The sequence below is a fragment of the Panulirus ornatus genome, chromosome 52 (genome assembly GCF_036320965.1).
Source record: "Panulirus ornatus isolate Po-2019 chromosome 52, ASM3632096v1, whole genome shotgun sequence".
NCBI classification, from domain to species: Eukaryota; Metazoa; Arthropoda; class Malacostraca; order Decapoda; family Palinuridae; genus Panulirus; species Panulirus ornatus.
In genome coordinates this window covers 8,417,350-8,436,608 of record NC_092275.1, presented here as the reverse complement: position 1 = coordinate 8,436,608, position 19,259 = coordinate 8,417,350, and the positions used below count along the sequence as shown (strand labels likewise).

The window sequence follows — 19,259 nt, the reverse complement described above, 5'->3', positions numbered from 1 at the left end:
ATATAAAGTCAAACAGGAGCATATTACCTACTCTATCCGATCCCTATCATATAAATCTTTTCTTGTACGTATAAAGATTTTCCTTATACGTTCCCACTTTTTTCTTTATCATTATTTGCCAAATTATCACTTCTATTACCATTATCTACTACATATTATTCATATATAATTATTAACAGCTATATATCTATCATTACGATTAATAATCATACTGATTTTAATCATTGTTTCGCTTTTGGATATCATCATTATTCTTATTAATATCTTACTGATAAGGGCATAATTTTATATGTGCTTTTGTTGTTACTGATAAATGAGGAATATTAAAGTTATGATAATAATGATTACTTAAATTTGAAAGTGTTACCTTAACAACAGTATATGATGATAAATGTTGAAGTTTATCTCAATAGATATCAGAATCATAATGAAAATGTTAATGAAAGTAAAAAAGATACTTATAAGAATTCATTATTGATTCTACAAATATAATTTCCGTTCATATCAAAACAGGATTTTGCTATAAATCAGAATAACCATTTGAAATACATAGATTATGAAACCCTCTCCCAGATATTTCTGAGAAGATGGTTTTATCAAGTAATCATTTGTCTTAAAAGTGGCTTTTCAATGCGCAGTGTCTGAGCAATTGCTCACCAAATCCCTGCGAATGAAACAAAGTAAATTCCACAAAAATGGACATCGCTACACTGCCAATAATTCTTCTCCGGAGTGATGTTTCCACTGGTACAAAGAATCACTTCCTCTCTTTAATGATAACTTTATAGGGCTTGGGGAAAGCGAACATATTTTGATGCGGGTCTTTCTCCGTGCGCAGCTCCTCCCCCTTAGGAGCCGTGAAGGTAAAGTTATGAAGAATTGCAGACAAGAAGACGAAGAGCTCCATCCGGGCCAGAGACTCGCCCACGCATACCCGACGACCTGCGGACGATGGAGTCCAGGAGAGATGAAGACTCTCTCTCTCTCTCTCTCTCTCTCTCTCTCTCTCTCTCTCTCTCTCTCTCTCTCTCTCTCTCTCTCTCTCTCTCGGCTTATGGTGACTCTCTAAACTTTCGCCCCCTCCCCCACCCTATGGCTCAGTTCCACTTCCATGGTTCCATCCGCCGCCAAATCCACTCCCAGATATCTAAAACACTTTACTTCCTCCAGTTTTTCTCCATTCAAACTTACCTCCCAATTGACTTGTCCCTCAACCCTACTGTACCTAATAACATTGCTCTTATTCACATTTACTCTCAACTTTCTTCTTTCACACACTTTACCAAACCCAGTCACAAGCTTCTGCAGTTTCTCACCCAAATCAGCCACCAGCGCTACATATATATATATATATATATATATATATATATATATATATATATATATATATATATATATATATATATATATATATATATACATATATATTTGATTCCTTTGTCAGTCTTAACAGTGTAATTGTACGATGGCGCATTAATGATAAGTATCTGCCAAAATTAACAAAAATTATTAACATTATACTCGTGATAAAAAGATAATGCTATAGCATATTGTGGTTACATTAAAACGTTTACCCTAAAGTAAAGCACAAATCAAAAAAAAAAAAAAGTCGATAAATACGAGTTTCTAATGCAAGACAGAACTAAACTAGTCTGTTTATGTTCCGAAAAGGGTTACGTCGGTGGAAAAGTTAGATCGTCAGGTTCTGACACTTACCTATAGAGAAATTGACGAGATAATCCTTCTTGACGAACTTCCCCTGCTCGTCCAAGAAGTGCTCAGGGTAAAACTCATTAGGTTTCTCCCAGTAGCTTGGGTCTTTGTGGCAAGCCTCTAGATGACTCATCACCACCGTGCCCTACAGGAATAGATATACATATATCATAAACATTATCTCGGAGAGTAAAATTTGAATATGTCTGAAGGATTAGTGGTTCCAACGATGTTGTATGGTTTCGAGGCGTGGGCTATAGATAGGGTTGTTCGGAGGAGGATGGATGTGTTGGAAATGAGATGTTTGAGGACAATATGTGGTGCGAGGTATTTCGATCGAGTAAGTAATGTAAGGGTAAGAGAGATGAGTGGTAATAAAATGAGTGTGGTTGAGGGAGCAGAAGAGGGTGTTTTGAAATGGTTTGGTCTCATAGAGAGAACGAGTGAGGAAAGATTGACAAAGAGGATATATGTGTCATTGGTGGAGGGAACGAGGAAAAGTAGGAGACCAAATTGGAGGTGGAAGGATGGAGTGGAAAAGATTTTGAGCGATCGGGGCTTGAACATGCAGGAGGGTGAAAGGCGTGCAAGGAATAGAGTGAATTGGAACGATATGGTTTACCGGGGTCGACGTACTGTCAATGGATTGAACCAGGGCATGTGAAGCGTCTGGGGTACACCACGGAAAGTTTTGTGGGGCTTGGATGTGAAAGGGAGGTGTGGTTTCGGTGCATTATGCATGACAGCTAGAGACTGAGTGTGAACGAATGTGGCCTTTGTTGTCTTTTCCTAGCGCTATCTCGCGCGCGTGCTAAGGTAGGGGGTCGTCATTTCATGTGTGGTGGGGTGGCGACGGAAATGAATAAAGGCAGCAAGTATGAATTATTTACATGTGTATGTATGTATATGTCTGTGTATGTATATGTATGTATACGTAGTAGCCCTGTCGTAGCGAAAGCATAATTTACTTGTGATGATGTCGTTCTAATGGGATCCCGCTGTGCTATGTGTGATCTCCAAGTCATGTGATATGACAGTGGGCTTGTGGTGACTATCACAAGGCATATAATATGACAGACGGCCTATGATGCAATGCAGTGTATGGTATGGTACAAAGTGTGTTATATATAGAACATATTACGGGGCGGTTGAGCGTGGAGTCCGTGTAATCTGGCAGGAAAACGGTGTAGACCGACCTTGGGAATGTTGTAGCCGGAGAGCTCCATGTCTTGGCTAGTGGTATGCGGTAAATTCAATGGGACAAGGGAAACTATGCGGTGAACCTCGTGGATCATCGCCTCAAAGTAGGGCAACCTATGGAACGAATCTCATATGAATCACAGGCTGATCACTCTAGTGTTAGAGACATGAAAATATTCAGTGACATATGTTCAACTCCTGTTCAGGTAATATGTTATCATATCATTCATGAATCAAAATATATAATCGTGCGACTCATTATACAGAGCCTTGTAACTTCAAGTTGAAAACCTAGGCAAGTAAAAGCAAAGTTATTAGTTTTAAGAGTAGGGAAAGACTGGTCAGTTAAAGTGTGAGGTAAGTGATGAAGACTTGAAGGATATAAAGTGTTTCAGATGCCTGTGAATAGACATGGCGGGGAATAGATCCTTAGGGACTGAAGTGAGGGTTCGGAGGTCTTGGGTTAAGGAACGGGTGGAGAAAGAGTTCACTCTTACTGAAAAATTAAAGATGGACATGTTTGATGGCATAATAATCCTTGGGATGATCGTTGGATGCAAGGCGTGGGCCTCAGATAAGAAAAATACAAAAGTATGGAAGAGGGTTGGAAATGAGATGTTATGAGGACGATATGTCACGGTGTGAGGAGCGTTGATCGAGTAAGGAACGAAGAGGGTAGGAGAGAGGAGTGGTAGCAAGAGGCATATAGTGGTAGGAGGTGAAGAGGGTGCGCTGATATATGGTTTAAAATGAACTCACTTGTCCCTGTGTTCGAGAGAGGGGTATGTGCCCCTGGGGACGACAGCATCAAGCTCTTGGTGGATCCTGGCCTGCACCTTAGGGTATTTCATCAGGTAGAGGATCGTCCAACGTATCATGGTTGACGTGGTCTCCGTCCCGGCACCGAAGAGATCAGTGAGGATGGCTCGAATGGTTGTAACTGGAGTATAAGTGTCGAAACACCCTTTAGTATACCCGAACTACCACATGTTTCTCTCTCTCTCTCTCTCTCTCTCTCTCTCTCTCTCTCTCTCTCTCTCTCTCTCTCTCTCTCTCTCTCTCTCTCTCTCTCTCTCTCTCTCTCTCTCTCTCTCTCTCTCTCTCTCTCTCTCTCTCTCTCTCTCTCTCTCTGATAGGTCTGGTGATATAATGATGACACACCAGTTCGTGATGATGACAATGAAAGTTAAATCACAATGCAGTTAAGAGTTCAGACCAAGTCTTCCAAGCTTGTATGAATTATCTGAACATGATGATGCAGACAGTCTCCATGAGACATGTGGTGCAGCATGGACGAAAAGTAAATGTTAAATCGAATGTTCTGAACTCCTCCCGAATCGGGGATTTCCTCTTAACTATCATTACGGACTAGTGTGATCATCATATCAACAGACTTCCCACCTTACAACACCCACAACTATCCAACACCCGCCAGAACTATTATCAAGCACCCCCGTGCCCACCTTTCTGCCAACAACAAGAAGTTACAAAATAGATTCCTCTAAGAATGCCTCAGGAACAAAACAGTACAACGCACCCTAATCGAAGGTACTTTCCATAAGAATAAACAACCTCCATTTGGAAGAACAGAGCATGAAACTCTCCTACAGGACATAGACATTAGGAGAGAAGTGACATTATGAGAGAATTGTCAAAACACGAAAACATAGAAAAAGCTGTTCATGACACCCAGCTACCCAGGTCAACCCCCGTCACCTGACCCTCCTTAATCACTCCCCCTTACAAGGGTTACTACCAGATATAGCAGACAGTGTTTGGCCTTGAAAAATTGGCGTTGGACGGTGGGAACCAAATGTGATGTTGGGATCTAAATAACTTTCTTAAGTACTGGCACCTGATGAGGTGGACTGTCTGCACGAAATATGTGCCACATGTACAGAAAAATTACATGTTAAACAATATGAACTCCTACTGAAGTGCGATTTCACCCTCAGATATATATATATATATATATATATATATATATATATATATATATATATATATATATATATATATATATATATATATATTTCTAGCCCTAAGCTCCCATTCATGAGTCTGATTTACTGTTCGTTGTGGAGAGAGGGTCTTCCTTGCGCTCCTGGAATTCCATGAGGTAGGCGTCCAACAAGTCCTTTGGGTCTGCCGGATCCAGCGCCGCTTGATGTTCCTTGATGAAAGTCTGGAAGGAATACCACCATTATTTCCAGCCAGTATCCGTCTCTGTGGCCACCGCGTCTAAGACATGAACAGGATGATCTTTACAATTGAAGGTAATGCTATTAATGAATAGTTTTGGATTTCCACATTAGGGTACTCACCGTTATGTAATCTCTCAACTCGACCATATCTTTTTGTATGTCATCAGCGCCAAACCAGTTGAGGATGAAGGTTGGGAGGATGTCCAAAAGCCATGGGAGGAAGTTCATGAAGTTCAGAGCAATACCTTGCATTTTCTCTGTGGTACGATCGAGAAGCGCAATAAAGTAGTTTCCCTCCTGGTCATCAAGAGCGTAGCGGTGATCTGAGGAGCATAATTCACACCGTGAGTGGTCGCAGAGAGGGAAAGAGATAGGAGCGATATATATCATAGCACTTTTTTAACAATTAGAAGCGATATACTGTATTAATCTAAACCTTTGGAATAGTGATGAATGATTAATGATAATAATAACAATTATATATATATATATATATATATATATATATATATATATATATATATATATATATATATATATATATATATATATATATATATATATATATATATATATATATATATATATATATATATATATATACTTTATTTCTCCAAAAGAAGGAACATAGAAGGGGGCCAGGTGAGGATATCCCCTCAAAGGCCCAGTCCTCTGTTCTTAGCGCTACCTCGCTAACGCGGGAAATGGCGAATAGTATGAAAGAAAAGAAAAGATATATATATATTATTATATTTTGCTTTGTTGCTGTCTCCCGCTTTTGCGAGGTAGCGCAAGGAAACAGACGAAAGAATGGCCCAAACCACCCACATACACATGTATATACAAACACGTCCACACACGCCTATATACATACCTATACATCTCAATGTATACATATATATGCACACACAGACATATGCATATATAGACATGTACATAATTCATACTGTCTGCCTTAGTTCATTCACATCGCCACACCGCAAAAAATGGAATAACAACCTCCTTCCCCCTCATGTGTGCGAGGTAGCGCTAGGAAAAGACCACAAAGGCCACACTCGTTCACACTCAGTCTCTAGCTGTCATGTAATAATGCACCGAAACCACAGCTCCCTTTCCACATCCAGGCCCCACACAACTTTCCATGGTTTATCCCAGACGCTTCACATGCCCTGGTTCAATCCATTGACAGCAGGTCGACCCCGGTATACCACATCGTTCCAATTCACTCTATTCCTTCCACGCCTTTCACCCTCCTGCATGTTCAGACCCCGATCACACAAAATCTTTTTCACTCCATCTTTCCACCTCCAATTTGGTCTCCCACTTCTCATCGTTCCCTCCACCTCAGACACATATATCCTCTTGGTCAATCTTTCCTCACTCATTCTCTCCATGTGACCAAATCATTTCAAAACACCGTCTTCTGCTCTCTCAACCACACTCTTTTCATTACCACACATCTCTCTTACCCTTACATTACTTACTCGATCAAACCACCTCACACCACATATTGTCCTCAAACATCTCATTTCCAGCACATCCACTCTCCTGCGCGCAACCCTATCCATAGCCCACGCCTCGCAACCATACAACATTGTTGGAACCACTATTCCTTCAAACATACCCATTTTTGCTTTCCGAGATAATGTTCTCGACTTCCACACATTCTTCAAAGCTCCCAGAATTTTCGCCCCCTCCCCACCCTATGAATCACTTCCGCTTCCATGGTTCCATCCACTACCAAATCCACTCCCAGATATCTAAAACACTTCACTTCCTCCAGTTTTTCTCTATTCAAACTTACCTCCCAATTGACTTGACCCTCAACCCTACTGTACCTAATAACCTTGCTCTTATTCACATTTACTCTTCACTTTCTTCTTTCACACACTTCACAAAACTCAGTCACCAGCTTCTGCAGTTTCTCACATGAATCAGCCACCAGCGCTGTATCATCAGCGAACAACAACTGACTCACTTCTCAAGCACTCTCATGCACAACAGACTGCATACTTGCCCCTCTTTCCAAAACTCTTGCATTTACCTCCCTAAGAACCTCACCCATAAAGAAATTAAATAACCATGGAGACATCACACTCCCCTGCCGCAAACCTACATTCACTGAGAACCAATCACTTTCCTCTCTTCCTACACGTACACATGCCTTACATCCTCGATAAAAACTTTTCACTGCTTCTAACAACTTGCCTCCCACACCAAATATTCTTAATATCTTCCACAGAGCATCGCTATCAACTCTATCATATTCCTTCTCCAGATCCATAAATGCTGCATACAAATCCATTTGCTTTTCTAAGTATTTCTCACATACATCCTTCAAAGCAAACACCTGATCCACACATCCTCTACCAGTTTTAAAAGCACACTGCTCTTCCCCAATCTGATGCTCTGTACATGACTTCACCCTCTCAATCAATACCCTCCCATATAATTTCCCAGGAATAATCAAGCTTATACCTCTGTTATTTGAACGCTCACCCTTATCCCCTTTGCCTTTGTACAATGGCACTGTGCATGCATCCCGCCAATCCTCAGGCACTTCAACATGAACGATACACACACTGAATATTCTCACCAACCAGTCAACAACACAGTCACCACCTTCTTTAACAAATATCACTGCAATACCATCCAAACCCGCCGCCTGGCCGGTTTTCATCTTCCGCAAATCTTTCACTACCTCCTCTCTGTTTACGAAACCATTCTCCCGACCCTCTCACTTCGCACACCATCTCGACCAAAATACCTTATATCTGCCACTCTATCATCAAACACATTCATCAAACTTTCAAAATACTCACTCCATCTCCTCACATCACCACTGCTTGTTATTACCTCCCCATTAGCCCCCTTCACCGATGTTCCCATTTGTTCTCTTGTCTTACGCATTTTATTTACCTCTCTCCAAAACATCCTTTTATTTTCCTTAAAATTTACGATACTCTCTCACCCCAACTATTATTTGCCCTCATTTTTACATCTTGCACCTTTCTCTTGACCTCCTGCCTCTTTCTTTTATACATCTCCCAGTCATTTGCACTATTTCCCTACAAAAATCGTCCAAATACTCCTCTCTTCTCTTTCACTAACAATCTTACTTCTTCATCCCACCACTCACTACCCTTTCTAATCAGCCCATCTCCCGCCTTTCTCATGCCACAGGCATCTTTTGCGCAAGCCATCACTGCTTCCCTAAGTACATCCCATTCCTCCCACACTCCCCTTACGTCCTTTGCTCTCACCTTTTTCCATTCTGCACACAATCTCTCCTGGTACTTCCTCACACAAGTCTCCTTCCCAAGCTCACTTACTCTCACCACTCTCTTCATCCCAATATTCTCTCTTTTTCTCTGAAAACCGCTACAAAATCTTCACCTTCGCCTCCACAAGATAATGATCAGACATCCCTCCAGTTGCCCCTCTCAGCACAGTATCATCCAAAAGTCTCTCTTTCACGCGCCTATCAATTAACATGAAATCTAGATTGGGTAGGAGTTGTGGCTTCAAATATGATGGAGGATGTTTGCATCAAGTGTCTGCTTTAAAGAATGTGTTTGAGAAATACTAAGAGAAACAGATGTATATGTGTGTGGCATTTTTGGATCTGGAGAAAGCATATGGTAGGATTGATAGAGATGCATTGTGGAAGGGTTTAACATTATCGGTATGGGAGGAAAGTTGCAACATGCAGTGAAAGGTTTTCATCAACTGTGTAATTCATATGTACGAGTTGGAAGAGTAGAGAGTAAATGCTGTCAAAAGGAAGGTTGGTCTGATGTTGAACGATATGGTATACAGAGGTCGACGTGCTCTCAATGGACAGAACTAGTGCATGTGAAACGTCTCTGGTACACTATGAAAAGGTAAGGAGGACCTGGTTGTGGACCGGGAGCTGTAGTTTTAGTGCATTACACATGACAGCTAGATAAGGGATGTGGTAGGGTACAGACGTTCTTCTTTTGTTCCTGGCACTATTTCGCAGAAGCGAAGACATGTGTACATAACATCATCGATACAAAAAGCTCACCAATGACGTTCTTGAAACTGAATGTAGGTAAGATTATAGTTCTGTTTCTGAGCAATCTAGAGGGAATTTCTGTCCCCACTGCTTTTGGAGTAATAGGAAGGAAACAATTTTCGTCTCGTGATACAAGAACCCCACCTGCAACAAGCTTCCAAATCACGTTAAGGACAGCTATGTTTAAGAATGTAGGCAGGAGCGTGGGCTGGTTTGTGTGTTTCCGTAACTCCTCCACCAAGTATACGGCTTCGTGCTGAATAGCGGCCTCCAGTCTGGACTTGCCCATACCCAGGTCCCTCAGATGGCGTAGGACAAAGCGACGGTGTGTCTGCCAGATCGCGCCATTACTGAAGACGATACCTAAGAAAGAATACTATCAGTACATCAGCGAAGACAACTTTATTTCTAACTAAAAAGAAAAAAGAAAACAACGTGAAATCGACCTGTTTGTTGTTTCCACGCGACTAATCCAGGAGCAAAGACCTGGGTCATTCACAGTACCATTTAGTCCATCAACCATTCTACCATCAACAATCATACTAACTACCATACACTAACCAGCCACACTGCAATACACCCACCAATCACGCTACTATACTACAAGCAATCCTACTATCATGCGCCAACCAACCACACTACCATGTAACAATGAGGGAATGTCTTAAAAGAAAGTACATTTAATCTTTATAACTACGATGGCAAAGATGAGATGTTCATCGTAGACTCGAAGCATAGTATTTGTCAGATCAGTTACTTACTCTGAACTGCTCTCACTGGTAAAGAAATTCTGTCTTTTGAGTTGGAAGGGTACCACTATTCAACACATTCCTCACTGTTCGCAAACCAACTAGCAACATATTAAGGCATTACGAGACGTAATGAATAAAGAAATGCATGAAAAATATTTTTTTTCTAAAGAGTTAAAAGAAACAGACTCGAATGCACCGAGTGAATTGGTCTGAGAATCATTAATATCTCCTGGTTTATTGTGGTTTATTGGCGTACAGATTTACGAAGTGTTCGAACACCTCTGCCTTCGCATATAAAACGAATTTCAGTTTGGAGATTGATCATGTGTCGTTTCATCTTGATAATGATGAGAAAAAAAAGGAAAGATTTAAAGTGAATGTACAGCACAAACTATTACGCCTGGATATCTTTTTGTCACATACTTATTAACAGTTATTACATCTGTTATATACATCATACACGACTCACCAATATCTCAGCCTCCCTTCGTCATCAGCTACTATCATACAGGACTCACCAGCATCTCTGCCATCCCCAAAAAGCTTGAAAGTATAGAAGTCTGGTCTATCTGAGCACTCTATCTTGGACAAGGCCGTCTTAATCAATTTGTAGTTGCAAAGGAAAACAATGACCCTGGTTCCTATGCGCCACCTGAAGATTAAAAGTTGATCACAAAATGAATAATTCCATTCAAAAATACAGATGGATTCGCAACCCACGAAATAATATGCAAAAAGAAAAAAAATCACATATGTTGAAACGAAAGCAAATGGATACTTCTGATTCACATCCACCATTGCCACAGACTTCTAACAAATTCGCTCTAATGCAGTCACATCCACATCTCAGTATACACTATTATCAGATATCAGTGACAATGGAATCATTTTTCCGTGGGTTGAAATAATGAAAAAAAGAATGAGCGTGATTCATATTGACAAAAATAATTTGTCTGCAGTGCTCATCCTCCTCGAAGGCTCAAACTAGGGTACCTGAATGTGTCTGTGGATGCAACTAAGAAAAGAAAAGAGAGATAGGCAGTACGTTTGAGAAAAGAAATCTGGATGTTCTGAATGAAACGAGGCTCAGCGATAAAGGGGAATAGTGGTTTGGAAACGTCTTGGGAATAAATTCAGGGGTTGGTGAGGGGACAAGAGCTAAGGAAGGAGTAGCACTGCCCCAGAAGCAGAAATTGTGGAAGTGTATGGAAGTAAATACTAGATTGATGTGGGTCATACTCAAAGTGGATGGCAAGAGATGGATGATTATTAGTGCTTATGCACTTGGTCATGAGAAGAAAGATCATGAGAGGTAAGTGTTTTGGGAGCAGCTGAGTGATTGAGGGTAGAATGGCAAAAGGTGAGAGCAAATGCAGTGGGGGAAGTGGGTGAGGAATGGGAAGTATTTAGGGAAGCAGTGAAGGCATGTACAAGAGATGCATGTGGCATAAGAAAGGTGGGAGGTGGGCAGATTAGAAAGGGTAGAGAGATGTAGGATGAGCGGTAAAGTTGTGAGTAAAAGAGAAAGGAGAGGGTTTTGGACGATAATTACAAGGATGGAGTGCAAATAACTGGAAGATTTATAAGAGAAAGCGGCAAAAGGTCAAGAGGAAGGAACAAGAGTTGAAAAAGAGGGAAAATAAGAGTTGGGGTGGGAAAGTATCATTAAACTTTAGGGAGAATAAAAGATGTTTTGGAAGGTGGTAAATAATGTGCGAAAGAACATATGGGAAAATTAGCGGAGGGAGAGAAGGGGGAAGTGATAACAGGTAGTGATTGATTGAGGTGGAGATGGAGTGAGTATTTTGAAGGATTGTTGAATGCTTTTGATGATAGAGTGGCAGAGGTAGGGTGTTTTGGTCGAGATGGTGTGCGAAGTGAGAGAGTCAGGGAGAGTAGTTGAGTGAAGAGAGAAGAGATGGTGAAAACCTTGCGGAAGTTGAAATCCGGCAAGGCGGCAGGACTCGATGGTACTGCAGTTGAACTTATTAAGAAGTATGTTACTGTGTTGTTAATTAGTTGGTAAGGATATTCAATGCATGCATGGATCATGTTGAAGTGCCTGAGGATTGGCGGAATGCATGTATGTATAGTGCCATTGTACAAAGGCAAAGGGGATAAAGATGATTGTTCAAACCACGGAGGTATAAGTTTGTTTAGTATACCTGGGAAAATTGTATGGGAGGGTTTGATTGAGAGGACTGAAAGCGTGTTTAGGGAATCAGGTCGAGAGAGCAGTGTGGTAATAATAAGTGGTAGAGGATGTGTAGATCAGCTTTTTACTTTGAAGAAGGTATGTGAGAAATACTTAGAAAAACAGATGGATTTGTTTGTGGCACGTATGGACCTGAATAAGGCATATGATAGGGTTGAAAGAGATGCTTTCTGGAAAGTCTTAAGAATACATGTTGTAAGAGGTAAGCTGCTAGAAGCAGTGAGAAACTTTTATCGTCTGTTTCGTAGTGCTACCTCGCTAACGGAGGGGGTAACGATGCAATTTCCTGTGGGGCAGCGTGGCGCCGTGAATGGATGAGGGCAAGTTAGATGAATATGTATATGAGTATATATATGTATATGTATGTGTATCTATATGTATGTATATAAGCATATGTTGATATTTATATGTACGTGTATATATGTATGCATATGAGTGGATGGGTCGTTCTATATTTCCTATAGCTACCTCACAAGCGCGTGAAACGACGGTCAAGTATAATAAATGAGAGATGATATATATATCTACAGTACTGATAGTATGATGGTCATAAAACGTACGTAAGTAATGATACGGATAATAATAATGATACGTATGATAATCAATGATACGTATGCAAGCTTCCACTTACGTGATGATGTCACCATACTTCTGACGCAGTTCATCAACCTGCTTCGCCAGCTGTACTGACGTCGTGGGCAAACGTCCTATCAGTGGCCATCCCCACACACCTATTCACAAAAACATCATTAGCATTTATTTTTTTTTTTTTATTATACTTTGTCGCTGTCTCCCGCGTTTGCGAGGTAGCGCAAGGAAACAGACGAAAGAAATGGCCCAACCCCACCCCCCATACACATGTATATACATACGTCCACACACGCAAATATACATACCTACACAGCTTTCCATGGTTTACCCCAGACGCTTCACATGCCTTGATTCAATCCACTGACAGCACGTCAAAAACCGGTATACCACATCGCTCCAATTCACTCTATTCCTTGCCCTCCTTTCACCCTCCTGCATGTTCAGGCCCCGATCACACAAAATCTTTTTCACTCCATCTTTCCACCTCCAATTTGGTCTCCCTCTTCTCCTCGTTCCCTCCACCTCCGACACATATATCCTCTTGGTCAATCTTTCCTCACTCATTCTCTCCATGTGCCCAAACCACTTCAAAACACCCTCTTCTGCTCTCTCAACCACGCTCTTTTTATTTCCACACAGCTCTCTTACCCTTACGTTACTCACTCGATCAAACCACCTCACACCACACATTGTCCTCAAACATCTCATTTCCAGCGGATCCATCCTCCTGCGCACAACTCTATCCATAGCCCACGCCTCGCAACCATACAACATTGTTGGAACCACTATTCCTTCAAACATACCCATTTTTTGCTTTCCGAGATAATGTTCTCGACTTCCACACATTCTTCAAGGCTCCCAGAATTTTCGCCCCCTCCCCCACCCTATGATCCACTTCCGCTTCCATGGTTCCATCCGCTGCCAGATCCACTCCCAGATATCTAAAACACTTCACTTCCTCCAGTTTTTCTCCATTCAAACTCACCTCCCAATTGACTTGACCCTCAACCCTACTGTACCTAATAACCTTGCTCTTATTCACATTTACTCTTAACTTTCTTCTTCCACACACTTTACCAAACTCAGTCACCAGCTTCTGCAGTTTCTCACATGAATCAGCCACCAGCGCTGTATCATCAGCGAACAACAACTGACTCACTTCCCAAGCTCTCTCATCCCCAACAGACTTCATACTTGCCCCTCTTTCCAAAACTCTTGCATTTACCTCCCTAACAACCCCATCCATAAACAAATTAAACAACCATGGAGACATCAAACACCCCTACCGCAAACCTACATTCACTGAGAACCAATCACTTTCCTCTCTTCCTACACGTACACATGCCTTACATTTATATATATATATATATATATATATATATATATATATATATATATATATATATATATATATATATATATATATATATATATATATATATATATATATTCTTTTCATTTTCTTTTAAACTATCCGCCATTTCCCGCATTAGCGAGTTAGCATTAAGAACAGAGGACTGGGCCTTTGTGGAATATCCTCACCTGGCCCCCCTCTGTTCCTTCTTTTGAAAAAAAAAAAAAAATAAATAAATAAATAAAAAATATATATATATATATATATATATATATATATATATATATATATATATATATATATATATATATATATATATATATATATATATATATATATATATATATATATATATAAATATATTTATATTTATATATATATATATATATATATATATATATATATATATATATATATATATATATATATATATATATATATATATATATATATATATATATATATATTATCCCTGGGGATAGGGGAGAAAGAATACTTCCCACGTATTCCCTGCGTGTCGTAGAAGGTGACTAAAAGGGAAGGGAGCGGGGGGGGCTGGAAATCCTCCCCTCTCTTTTTTAATTTTCCAAGAGAAGGAACAGAGAAGGGGGCCAAGTGAGGATATTCCCTCAAAGGCTCAGTCCTCTCTTCTTAACGCTACCTCGCTAACGCGGGAAATGGCAAGCAGTATGAACATATATGTTTGAAGGAATAGTGGTTCCAACAATGTTGTATGGTTGCGGGGCGTGGGCAATGGATAGAGTTGTGCGCAGGAGGATGGATGTGCTGGAAATGAGATGTTTGAGGACAATGTGTGGTGTGAGGTGGTTTGATCGAGTAAGTAACGTAAGGGTAAGAGAGATGTGTGGAATAAAAAGAGCGTGGTTGAGAGAGCAGAAGAGGGTGTTTTGAAATGGTTTGGGCACATGGAGAGAATGAGTGAGGAAAGATTGACCAAGAGGATATATGTGTCGGAGGTGGAGGAAACGAGGAGAAGTGGGAGACCAAACTGGAGGTGGAAAGATGGAGTGAAAAAGATTTTGTGTGATCGGGGCCTGAACATGCAGGAGGGTGAAAGGAGGGCAAGGAATAGAGTAAATTGGATCGATATGGTATACCGGGGTTGACGTGCTGTCAGTGGATTGAATCAGGGCATGTGAAGCGTCTGGGGTAAACCATGGAAAGCTGTGTAGGTATGTATATTTGCGTGTGTGGACGTGTATGTATATACATGTGTATGGGGGTGGGTTGGGGCATTTCTTTCGTCTGTTTCCTTGCGCTACCTCGCAAACGCGGGAGACAGCGACAAAGCAAAAAAAAAAAAAAAAAATATATATATATATATATATATATATATATATATATATATATATATATATATATATATATATATATATATATATATCCACTCCCAGATATCTAAAACACTTTACTTCCTCCAGTTTTTCTCCATTCAAACCTACTTCCCAATTGACTTGTCCCTCAACCCTATTGTACCTGATAACCTTGCTCTTATTCACGTTTACTCTCAGCTTTCTTCTCTACACACTTTACCAAACTCAGGCACCAGCTTCTGCAGTTCCTCACCCGAATCAGCCACCAGCGCGGTACCATCAACGAACAACAATTGACTCACCCAAGCCCTCTCATCCACAACAGACAGCATACTTGCCCCTCTCTGCAAACTCTTGCATTCACCTCCCTAACAACCCCATCCATAAACAAATTAAACAACCATGGAGACATCACACACCCCTGCCGCAAACCGACATTCACTGAGTACCAATCACTTTCCTATCTTCCTACACGTACACATGCCTTATATCCTCGATAAAAACTTTTTACTGCTTCTACCAACATTTCTCCCACACCATATACTCTCAATATCTTCCACAGAGCATCTCTTTCAACACTATCATATGCCTTCTCCAGATCAATATATATATATATATATATATATATATATATATATATATATATATACGATGTCATACTGTCCATGATCTGGTGGCCGCTTGACGTGAGTGAGTGAGTGGTCGTTTGGATGTGAGTTACGCCGAGCATTACGATACCTGCCTTGCAGACGGCAGTCGAAGGTAATGATATGAGTCAAGGGGTAGACCTCCTCTCTGCATTTCAGTCTCATACCTCATCTCTGTAGGGAAAATTCATCTACACTGTGGACAACCTACGTGTGTCATCGTCGCTGTGTTTGAACATGTCGTAGATCAAGTGTCCTTGTATTGTATTATCTAACTTGATGGAACTCGTGAAAACATTCAATTTTTTGTTGGGAAATACTTTATAAATCCCCGCACATCCATATGAATATATATATATATATATATATATATATATATATATATATATATATATATATATATATATATATATATATATATATATGTGTGTGTGTGTGTGTGTGTGCTGTCGCCCGAGTACGAGTTTCTGGCCCACACGCGAGTACATGTGGGGATTGTGTGTGAGTACTACTACTACTACTTCCTCGTCCTCAGTAATGTACTATCTGGAAGTACGACAGTACCTTTACATTTATATGTGTCCATGTGTATATATATATATATATATATATATATATATATATATATATATATATATATATATATATATATATATATATATATATATATATATATATATATATATATATATATATATATATATATATGCATATATATATATATATATATATATATATATATATATATATATATATATATATATATATATATATATATATATATGTATGTATATATATAAACGTTTCAATTTATCCCTTAGGATATAGTTGTTGATACAAGAAGGATGTTTATCTCCTCACAAACTGAGTATGCTGATATTATTCGAATGACTTCAGTAATTTAGCACACAATCAAATGGGTTCCCGTCATTAGTATCACGTAAATGATGTTCATTTTGTATTTTGGACCTCAGTAACTCCTGATCAAGTCAGTGAATAAACTTACACAATTTCAAGCAACAGTTACGCATACGACACATTCGCTTTGGTTTTATAGATACGAACAGACATACACATGCGACCCAGTCATTCTAAATGCTCTGGGCCATCTCACCTGGGGGGAGTCCTGATGGCTTCTTGTTGAAGAGGAAGAAAATCACCAGCAACAACACTACGAGCAGTGCCTCCGTCAACATCCTGGCGACGTCTAGGGCGCAGCGACGTCTGTAGCAGAAACTCTTACGTTCACTTGCAATCTCATTGACGATGCCAACTAGCTACAAAGTCGAGATCAATTCTCACTCGTCCCATCATCAAGAAGTAAAGAAATCAATAGGAGACGTCAGAGTAGCTGAGGGATATCTTCCTCCTCCTCCTCCGTGACTTACATACAGTTTCAACATACACACACACACACACACACACACGTTTGTAGACGAAGATGAACCAACAAAAAAGGTTGGGTTCATCGGCTTGTTGGGTACGTGTGTGGCAACGTCAAGTACAGCAGCCCGACCTCATGAGAGAGGGAAGCGGGAGGGAGAGGAGGAGGGTGGGGCGTGGTGGGGCTTCATTCTTGATTATCTTTCTTTTTTTTTTTTCTATCTGAAGGACAAACATAATCTGTCTGCTCAGGGCAGTCCACTAATGTTTTGCAAACGTCATGACGACATGCGTGGTTTCCTGACCAAACTCTCTCACTTCATTTTGATCATCATTTCTTTTAACTTTGACATAAATGTATGTTGGTTTCTTGAGCAGATACCTGGTGGGGTGGAATTACCAAAGGTTGATGAAAATCATGGAGCTTAAATGAAGTTATATTGAATTCTGATTTAGAGGATTTAAAAAATTTTGACGTCTTGAGATGTGGGCTAGTATATCATGTATAAGAACTGAAGATTAATGAAAATTCTAAATATGGTGTCGTATGCAATTCTATGTGCATCATTACCTTGCATCTCCCTGAGTAATACACTAGTTGTGACTGGCGGTCGCCTCGAGTGAGAGGATGACCTTGTGGCGCTAGCAAGTCATGCTGACCAACATAGCTGCAGTGACCATAAACACAGAACTCATCATTGCATTCAAGCTAGCATTCGCCTGAAGATATACTGTTAAGAAATGACAGAACTACAGGGATGGGGTTATAACAGTGAATAAATCATGAATGACAAATGAGCTTAAGTTTATGGTATTGCTGGATACCTCTACGCTTTGGATAAGTACATGAGTGAGGGATGTATACATAGCACCTGAAGCTTTTTAGGGTATTAAATTCTTTGGTTTATGCACTACGCATTTTGTGATGATCAGTAGAACATTAGGTGATGTAAAAGTACACTTTGGTTGAATTCCAGTAATATTTTGGATGCCGTACATAATGTCTTTAAATGTTGAACATTAAAAGACGGATATTTTCACGTTGATTGTGTTACACTAATGTGATAGTCAACACCCACCTACCTTAAGGAAAACTAAGCTGTTTGCTTGCTTAGCTGTGCACGCGTTCTAAATTGTTTACTCAAAGGCTATATATAAACCACCACATATCCACATGCATGCCTCAAGGACATCCCGTACGAGTATATTTCTTAATACGATCAGGACAATTACCCTATGACTTTATATGTACTCAGAATACCAGTATTTCTACACACCATGAAACAAACTCCTTCCAATAATTTCGTATAGATTTTGTGCTATTGCTAGAGTCTCGTTACGACAATCGACTTCTCGTTTGTGACGACTATGATGAATTGTTTCAAACATATTACGTGTTTCTAGACACCACAGTAATGCTTACATGACACCATGACAAAATGCGCTTCACCTGATAGCAGTGCTGATGGCTTTCTAGGGGTGAGGTAGAGTTGCACCAGCAGCAAGAGCCCAAACAGCACCTTGGTAATGTGTGAGTACACACACACACGCATTCTGCTTACCCTTCTCGAGTCCCTTCGCTATCTGGAAACTAGATAGAGATTCCTACTCGCAAGAGAGGATCCAAACCCATTCTCATTCCTTATACCATCAACAGCATCTGTTCTTCAGAATGATCACGGTGAGGTAGTTCATAATACACCAGGTTTATCTGTCTAGGTACTAGATTTTTACTCTCGTGTTGAGATAGGAGGTAGAAGACCCGCATGGAATTATCATATTGCATGGTACGTGGCAACACCTACCCACACGCAACCATCTCATGTG

General features: G+C 40.2%; 1 protein-coding gene across 2 annotated transcripts; it reads right to left on the bottom strand.

Moving 5' to 3' along the window:
• Positions 1-453: 453 nt before the first annotated feature.
• On the bottom strand, positions 454-19,018 carry LOC139765030 (cytochrome P450 2L1-like). Of its 2 annotated transcripts, none has more exons than XM_071692109.1 (11): positions 18,883-19,018; positions 17,164-17,273; positions 12,755-12,854; positions 10,427-10,560; positions 9,301-9,519; positions 5,238-5,440; positions 4,984-5,098; positions 3,673-3,853; positions 2,910-3,027; positions 1,717-1,858; positions 454-942 (listed from the first exon to the last, which is right to left on the bottom strand). In XM_071692109.1, exons 2-11 carry the CDS (start codon positions 17,243-17,245, stop codon positions 758-760), a joined length of 1,479 nt encoding a protein of 492 aa, XP_071548210.1. In that variant the 5' UTR covers positions 17,246-17,273; positions 18,883-19,018; the 3' UTR covers positions 454-757. The 2 variants fall into 2 exon arrangements, with proteins under 2 accessions (XP_071548210.1, XP_071548209.1); XM_071692108.1 differs by having other exon boundaries at positions 17,164-17,326; positions 18,883-18,966.
• Positions 19,019-19,259: the final 241 nt, after the last annotated feature.

What these genes read in the sequence shown, in the direction of transcription:
- LOC139765030 (XM_071692109.1), bottom strand. Translation starts at nt 17,245, where the DNA reads ATGTTGACGGAGGCACTGCTCGTAGTGTTGTTGCTGGTGATTTTCTTC. An exon ending in GCCATCAGGACTCCCCCCAG is followed by an intron (nt 12,855 to 17,163) that starts GTGAGATGGCCC and finishes TTTTGTGAATAG; the next exon opens with GTGTGTGGGGATGGCCACTG. An exon ending in TGGGGATGGCAGAGATGCTG is followed by an intron (nt 9,520 to 10,426) that starts GTGAGTCCTGTA and finishes ATTCTTTCTTAG; the next exon opens with GTATCGTCTTCAGTAATGGC.